Source organism: Sebastes umbrosus, chromosome 12 (assembly GCF_015220745.1).
Source record: "Sebastes umbrosus isolate fSebUmb1 chromosome 12, fSebUmb1.pri, whole genome shotgun sequence".
NCBI classification, from domain to species: domain Eukaryota; kingdom Metazoa; phylum Chordata; class Actinopteri; order Perciformes; family Sebastidae; genus Sebastes; species Sebastes umbrosus.
Window position 1 is genome coordinate 6,922,025 of NC_051280.1, and position 8,674 is coordinate 6,930,698.

Here is an 8,674-nt window from a genome sequence, read left to right on the forward strand (position 1 = left end):
GATTTGTGGACATGTTCACTGTCTACCAGTTTGATTCCCTACTAAAAATTTCAACATGCGCTCGCCAGCATCAAGAGTTGCCCCGGATGCACCAACTCTGACTGACAACCATCACCTTCCTCTAAAACCAAACCCATCTCACCTATCACGCAAGCATCGCTCATTGTTGTGTAACGTCACCTGGACTTTCTCTCGTCGATTTTTAGCTTTCATGAGGCCCAAAACATTCCAACTAAAGGATTCTTTTTTTTTGTACCTGCATCTAAACAGGTGTAACTTTTATAAGGTCTGAGTCATATTACAATGTCAACTTTTACTGACTGGAATTAACAGCCATCTGTTAACGGTGGAGTGAAGATTTGTGCTCATTACACTGGGGGTCAGGTTGGAACATCAGCTGCATCTAAATGGTACTTCTATCAGTTGTTATCTGAGAGGATGCGCACACACTTATAGTTTCACTTCCTGTGATTTAGCAGAAAGAAAAGAACCCTGACCTCATTCAGTGTCAGAAGGAGTTAAGAGAACGTGGAGCCTGAACAGGTTGGACCCAGTCAGAGAATCAAAGCTTTACCTTGATCCCATTCCATTGTTTTCCCTCCTCGCTGTGCCACCCTGCTGCACTGGTACTGATGCTGCTGCTGATTCTGGGTGGGCCCTGCTATTCACACATTATTCATTGTCCTGACTTCCACCCCCCCCTCGCCCCCAAACCATGATGAGTTCAAGTGAACACAACCTCCGTCTCCCAGTCAGCAGCTGGGAGTCACCGACTTCAAAGCTCTGGATATGAATAATCAAACTGTTATTTTTAGCTTTTCCTCTTCATGTTACTGACCTGACTTCATGATCTTCTCCCCCTCCCTCCTGCCTTCTCTCTTTTATGCATGCTCTCTCATGCAAACTCTTTTCCCTCCCTCTCTCTCTCTCTCTCTCTCTCAATATCTCTCTTCCTCTCAATCTGTCCATCTCTCTGCAGATTGCTGATTTGTACAAGAAGCAGCAGCAGATTCAGAATCAGGGGGAGAAAGCTGACCCGGAGGACTACTACTGATCATCTGTAGTCATCAGCAGAGGATCATAAATAATAGCAATTTCAAAAATAATTGTAAATAGCTTCTTTTCTTTTTGTAAAGTCGAATGAAAATAAAGGCTCCTGCCAGTTTTAAGCATCCTGTCGTTTGTGTTATTGATTTATCAAAAGCCGCTAGCTTTCAGAGCCAAAATTGCGTAAACATCTCGCCGCGTACGGTGCACATAAATTCCAAAATCGTCTCAGCAGTTACAGCATTCCCTGCTGGTAATAGATCCCTATCAAGAATTCACTGTGCAAAACCGCCAAGCAAAACGTGAAATGTATGGGCGGCATACCAATATTTTGAGCTGGCCTGATTTCTGCTCGGGCACTCAAAAAGGCGGGCAGCAAAGTGCGTCCAGCGTGTGTGGTAATAAGAGGACAAGCCAAGGAGATTGCCGGCTGCCTGAAACGTTATTAGAAGTAGAAAAAAGACGCGGGAGCTGACAGTTGCTCAAACAGCGGGACAAAAGAGAAGCACTCACAGCTTGCATTAGATGATGGAAATCCACTAACTGTCGAGCCTGAATCAATCAGAGACTGTTGGAGATGTGTGGAGGAGGGGGTCACTTTTGAGAGCCAAGGACGGCCGGTTATTACATGGAGAAGCAAAGGGGATTGTGAGGGTTTTTCTGCATAGTGGTGCCATGCGAGCATAATTGCGACCGATATTGAACCACTTAAATGTTTGCTTACGGCTCGCGCGGACAAAAACACAAACACATCGCCGTGTATTCCGTTAAATGCCAAGTCAAGTGAATGTGCAGGAAATATTTAGTTGACATTTACACAGGTGGTGACTGATCATTTTGTTTTGCTTATAGGTACACATCATACAGGAGCAACAGAGCTGCATTAAAAAACACAAGGAGCTGCTCATATTGCTGCAAATAAACCCTGAACTTTGAGCATCTTAGCAGTGGTGCTCCACTAGCTGCTGTAGGGATGGTAATGTCGGTCAGTCATCCACCATTTTGGTCCAGGCTGAATTATCTAAACATCTCCTTCATTTTGGACAGACATTCATGGTCCCCAGTGGATACTGATATTTCCCGTAGAGCCACCGTGAGGTTCACATTTGTGGTTTTGAGTGAAATCTCTCAACATCTATTGGATGGATTGCTTTGAAATTTGGCACATATATTCAGGATGAATTGTAAATACTTTGCTGATCCTATATTCATCTAGCACCATCATCAAGTTTGATTTCTTGCAAAACTAATGACATTCCCGTCAGCTTCAGCTGTACTTTGTGTTTAGTGTTAATTAGCAATAGTTAGCATGCTAACTAAGATGATGTACAAAACACAAGCTTATCAGTTTTGTCATATTTTAGCTCAAAACTCCATTGTGCTTAAAGGGATATTTTGGATTTTTTATGGGGTTGTCTGACGTACTCATCCATAATCAGTGTATTACCGACAGTAGATGACGATCGGCTCATCCCCAGTTTAGAAAAACAGACAGGAGTCACAGCATGGGAGCAAAGCGATGTACTGCAGTGGACAGGGGCAGCAGCAAAACACATTTTAGACGCCTACAAGAAAGGCCCCCCTTATATAAAATCGACATCAGTTTAAGTGTACGCTATATCTAGAATATTTTCATCGCTTTACTTTGCGAACTGATCTGATTTTGGTGGTCAAAGGTCACTGTGACTTCACGTCCGCCCCATTCTCAATATATCCATCTATGCTCTCTTCAAAGCCACCAGACTCCATTGACAAAAACAGTCATTTTAATAATAATAAAATTTGAATAATAATACATTTTATTTGGTGTCGCCTTTCAAGACACCCAAAGACACCTTACAAAGATAAAATGACACTGAAACAGATAAAAACAGCCAGACATGACAGACACATTAATGTAGACACATATGATGGACTGATCTACATACTATCGTGAATAGGCCAGTTTGAACAGGTGAGTTTTGAGGTGGGATTTGAATGTTGTAACGGTGTCAGACTGCCGGATGTGTGGAGGGAGGGAGCCTGGGAGCAGTGCAGCTGAACGCCTTAACTCCCATGGTGCTGAGGTGTGAGGTGGGGGGATGGTCAGAAGACCAGCTGAAGATGAGCGCAGGGATCGGGAGGGGGGTGTACTCCTGAAGGAGGTCAGTGAGGTAGGTGGGGGTGGAGGGCTTTGTAGGTGAGCAGAAGGTTTTTGAAGTCAATCCGGTATTGAACAGGGAGCCAGTGTAGTTGGGAGTAATTTTACCTCACAGAACACGGGAGTTGCTGGTCTACCGCTGCCTCGATCGATTAGTTTGTTTGTGTTATTGTGTGATTTTGGTTAGTTCAGATTCATGAAAGTCACACAATAACACAAACAAACTAACCGATCGAGGCAGCGGTACACCAGCAACTCCCGTGTTCTGTGAGGTAAAATTACTGTTTTTGTCAAAGTGGTCTGGTGGATTTGAAGAGCGCATAGATAACTGCTTTAGTTTCCCGTCAGAAAGGGTTGTCTGACGGCGAGGTAAGGCGGTAGAAGTATTCTAAATATAGCGTACACTTAAACTGATACAGATTTTTTTAGATGGCTAAAATCTGTTTTGCTGCTGCCCCCGTCCACAGCGGTACATCGCTTTGCTCACGTGCTGGTACTCCTGTCTGTTCCTGCAAACCGCCATCTACTGTAGGTACAGTAATACACCGACTATGGATAAATACCTCACGTAACCCCGCTATAAAAAATTCAAACGTTCCCTTTAAGCACAGCCTCAAAGAGCCGCTAACATGGATGTGGACTGGTGTTTTGATCTGTGTGGGATGTGCACCAGGGGATCAGTAATGCATTGCTCCAGTGCAGCAGCAGCAGCAGCAGTTGTGCTGACCACAATGAGATGCAGGAAATAAATTACAAGCGTCGATAGGCCGGCAATCTTGTGGCTGCACGGCTGTACATCAAGTGTGCAATTTCCCAGCACCGTCTGCAGGATAATCTGCATGTAAAAATTTTGCCCGTTCTGTGGTGACTGTGTCATGTCACTGTTTTTTTCCCATGCAGAGCGGTTTGTATTTCCTATACCGGAGTGCTTGTGAGGTCACTATTTGTTATGCCGTCTTGGTATGCAAGTATGCATACAGCACGGCTGGTGGTTTGGCTATTATTTGTGTGTGTGGGCTGTGGGCTGTGTCTGCTGAAGGGGAGTTTGAGAAGGACACCATTGTAGTAGAATAATCATGGAAATTCCAAATCCAGATTTGCCTGCCCTTTCTGTCTGCCACCGTTGTTTATCTGTGCCGTACTCTTATTTTTTCATCAGTTTTCATTCACTTCCTTCCCCCTGTGTAGATTTAAAGGTGTTTTTTTTTACCCTCCCAGTTTGCTCTTGAAATATTATCTTTTCTCCTGCGCGCTACTTTGGGGTACATCTGACACTCATCGTGAATATCTCGTCTATTTTTTTGAATAGAAACAAGGGGACCTGCTGGTGTTACTAAAAATCTGAATTTCAAATGGCGCTTGTCAGCTGTACTGTTGCTTTAGAAGTTGGCTACAGCAAGCAAACCCAGCGAGTGTGAGGGATGGAAAAGACCCTAATGGAAATCAAACAGGCAACAGAGCATGAAATATTGAAAATGCAAATATGTAATGAATTCAATTCCATATAGCGTGTTGCTGAATAATCCCGGCTTTTGTTGTGAATTACTCTGAAGGTTGACTGCGGCGAGCGTTGTCTGCTAATTTGTATACGTGTCATTGTGTAAGTGGAGAGGAAGTCTCCGCGAGTCTTTTGTGTACCTTTTGTGTTGCCAGTAAGTGCCTGCATGCTGAGACGTTACCGTATCGGTTTCCCATCTTTTGTGCATGTGTGAATGGGTTTGTTTTTATCATCTCTGTGAAGACGCGTGTGCTTGGTTAACTGCCCGTGTTTGTGTGTGTGTGTGTATATATGTGTCACTGATGTTTACCGAGGGGGGCAGCTGGTGCACATAACACGCCTGCGGGGCATTGCAGCACAGTGGCCTCCGTCTCCAGCGAGGTCCTAGCCCGTGTTCAAACAGCTGTGCTGTTAGTTCACATCAAGTCACCCGTTCAGACCGAGTCCCGCAGGGGACATTGCATTTGTAAACCTACCTGCTCGCCGCCTCTGTTGAGCCGTGCTCTGCTACATGTTAAGAAGCGTCTGGGGGGCTTTGGAGGCGTGGAGCATGATTTATAAAAAATAAAAAAAATGCCCCAGAACTGATCTGTGGTGTTGTGACAGATGAAAGGCAAGCCGAAGATGGCTCCTCAGTGCTGAAACTGTCCCTGCTGCGTTCCTCTTTAAAGTTTTTGGAAGTGTCCCCTAAAGCACGGTTATGGATTACCCCCAACTGCAAAGCAAAAAGGGGGGTCATCTATAAAAAAAATGCCAGGTTTCACCTTTCTCTGTCCTTTTGTGTCCCTCTCTCTTCCCCCCACCCCATTCTCCCACATAAGCTATCTGTCTCTTTCACAATACCCCTTTCTCCACCCCGAGAACAATGCGTTTGTTCTCCTCCACCTCCTCCTCCTCTCCCATCCCTCCATCCCTTTCTATCCCTCCATCCATTTGTTTGGTGCTCTCTGTGACATCTCTGCCATGCCAGGCTATGAGGGAGAGAGGGACGGACAGACCCGGCCATTGTCCCCGGCCGAACCCACGGAATATCAATAGTGTTTTTCTTGAGCAGGAGGGCCGAGCGTTGGCCAGTAACCTTTCGGATTTGATGATGTCAGGCCCCCTCATATTTTTGGGCCCTTTATATGATTCCCCTTGTCCTCCGGTCTCCACTCGAACAGGGTATTATGTCCTCAACATAAGAGACCATGCAGAATTGTATATGCGCTGTGTGACTCATCGGGGCACTTCATCAGCTCGGTTCAACTCGTACAAGTCATGTGCGGCTGTGCCAACAAGTCCTCATCGTTAATCGAGAATACATTGTTTGTAAATGCCCTTCAGAGAGCGGATCGGTTACGACTCACCACTGTAAAAAATTAAACTGTTTAACTGACTCTGCTTTGGTTAAGCTTTGGTTCGGTTTAAGCAAACAACACTTAGGGTCCAAATCACATACTTTTTCTTTTTACTTTTACTACATACTGCAGCTGCCCTTACAAAGTATGTACTGTTGCATGCAGTGTGCATACAATTGGGTCATACTTACAACTTTGAGCGTAGCGCTCGGTGGCAATTTCAAGCCATGCCAAGGTTCGCACTCAGTCCTAGTCGGCTGGCGCGCACTCTCTTTACATGATGACTATAATTTCTATTTTTCAAATAATTAACAATCTCTCTGTGTACTCCAAAGCGACTGCGGAGGTCCCCCTGGTTGGGGAATCACTGCTCTAAGTGCTGGAGATGATAAATGTATGCAGACTCTTTAGTCATATTCTTGTGGCAGTTTCTTACACTGTTTTTTTTTAGTCAGCAGGCTTTGAACCGGTGTCCTATTAGAAAACCTAGATGGCGCATAATGCTGCTGTATATTTAATCCTGCCTCCTAGCCTTAACTTTTGACAGTTTTCTGGCCAATTGCTCGCCATGGCTCATTTGCCTTATTTGGTTATGGAAATGTTTCGCTTGATTATCCAACCCCTGCAGCGAAACTGTGAGCCGATCTAGTCGTTTACGAGACTACTTCATGATTGGCTTATGATGGCAACGGCGGTGGTGGTGGTTGTTGTTGTTCCCCACTTGTCACTGCTTTCACTTTGGCCCACACTGAGAGACTTGTGCTTAAGGGGGTAAGAATGCAGTGCACTCCATTGGATCATTGTTGACGGTCATTAGTCTTATGACCTTCGTGTGAACCAGCCTGTGGTGTGTATCTCTTCTGTCTCGCCGTTTTTTTTTTTCTTCTCCGTCTTAACCCGGCAAGAAACCCCTCCAGCCGTCCCATCTCAAAAAGACGCTCTCCATTCACAGAAGCCCTCCACATTTGGAAAAAAAAGACATTCCCCTTCTGCACATCTGCCAGCCTGCCTTGTGAACAGGGCTGCACTCAGAGCTGTGACAAACATTGCAGAAAAATTAGACAAGGATAGAGTTGACAAGAGCCTCTAACATCTACAGCTCGGGATGCTTTCCCAGACTCCGATTATCCCTGGTCTTTTCAATGTGCGCTTAGTAGGTTTGTTTGTTTGTTTTCTCTCTCCTGCCATTGGAAATAATTCTACGTCAAAGAAAATTACAATATCACAAGAAAATATGCTCTGTAAATTTCTACGGGTGTCTAATGACATGCCCTCGCCTCATGCAAGTGAGGCCACTATCTCAACCCGTGAAAACGAGCTTGATGAGTTACACAGGCAGACAGTTGAGATGGTTTCATTCACACAGTGGCTGAGGCCGGAGGTACTTTACGTATTCAGTCATCTCTAATAACACCAATTGATATGAAGCCTTGTCCACCTCAATATCACTAAAGTGCAGCTGAGGACTCGTGTATAATTTAGCAAAAATCTCTAAATGGCTCTACAGATTGAGTTTCCTCTGTCTGTTTCTCTCCTCACTGTATAATTTAGCTGCAGATAAGCTCTCCCTCTCCTACATTAGTGTGCTATATACCACTGCCAGCTGAAGGAATGGGGCCTTCGCTCTATATGTGATACAGTTTCTGCCTGCCAAAGCTGAGCCACTGCCGCTGCCACCGTCACTCGGTGCTGCTGACGAGTTTGGGCGCTTGCCACATTCTGCACCTGCCAGGCTCATAAAGAATCCCCCTGTTTCTCCGGGGCCCGAAGGCAGGATCTGCCATAATTGTTAAGGATGTCGCGATTTAGACGTTCAAGCCAAAGCTTAGACAGTTGAGGCCGCCAACAAGTTGGCAGATGGTCCATTTTGTTCAGCTGATCCGTCAGCAGGGGTATTTGAGGTGTTAAGATGAATGAGCGGTTGCGATTTTTCACAAGTGGCGAGAATTTATGCCGCGGTCTCAAATGTAAGCAAAAGTCAATCTGTCGCTAAATGCTTCGCCTCCGTCTCGGCCAAGAGCTCCCCCCTTTTTTGCAGGAAGAGCTCCAGCATATGAAAACCTGGATAAGTAGGCTCAATAAAACGACAAAGCGAAGGGGGATGAAGTGGACATCCTTGTCGAGGGCCTCCTCGTCTTGCGCTCTCATCATATATGCATTCCCAAGTGTGGGTGTAGGAGGAGTCAAATCATGGCTGATATGGTTTACACTTCATGTTGGGAATAAGTGAATCCAGCTTGTGTGCTTGCTGAAGCACCGCAGACCATTAATTTGTGCATGTATTCACTATTACGATGCCAGCGGCTAAACGAATGCATATTTATGACATGTGACAAAATGATGGAATGAGACCTTTTAGAAATGAGGCTTTTTTTTGCAGAAACTCCACTCAAGCGCGTCTGCTCATTCGCACCTCCTTTTCTTCATTTTCTCCCCCATGTCCTACCTCTGTATGTTGCCACCATATTGGTGTCATGTCTGTGGCTTCTTGTCCTTGTCCTCGTCTCAACCTAACCCATCTATATATAGCAGGTCTCTTGCTGTCTGTGTTACTGGAAAAGTGGAGTGGAGTGGGCGAAAGCATTTTTGAATACACAGCTTTGTCTGGAGCAGGAGGAGAAAACGAGGCAGGGAGAAAGAAAAGGGAGA

General features: G+C 45.3%; 1 protein-coding gene across 1 annotated transcript in view; it reads left to right on the top strand.

Annotated features, from left to right (window-relative positions):
* lig1 (ligase I, DNA, ATP-dependent) overlaps positions 1 to 1,172 on the top strand; it is a 60,261-nt gene extending 59,089 nt beyond the window's left edge. The window contains exon 27 of the mRNA XM_037787810.1: positions 980 to 1,172. Coding sequence (XP_037643738.1) covers positions 980 to 1,054 — 75 coding nt within the window. The 3' untranslated portion in view covers positions 1,055 to 1,172. The remainder of the gene's footprint in view (positions 1 to 979) is intronic.
* The last annotated feature ends 7,502 nt before the right edge of the window (positions 1,173 to 8,674 follow it).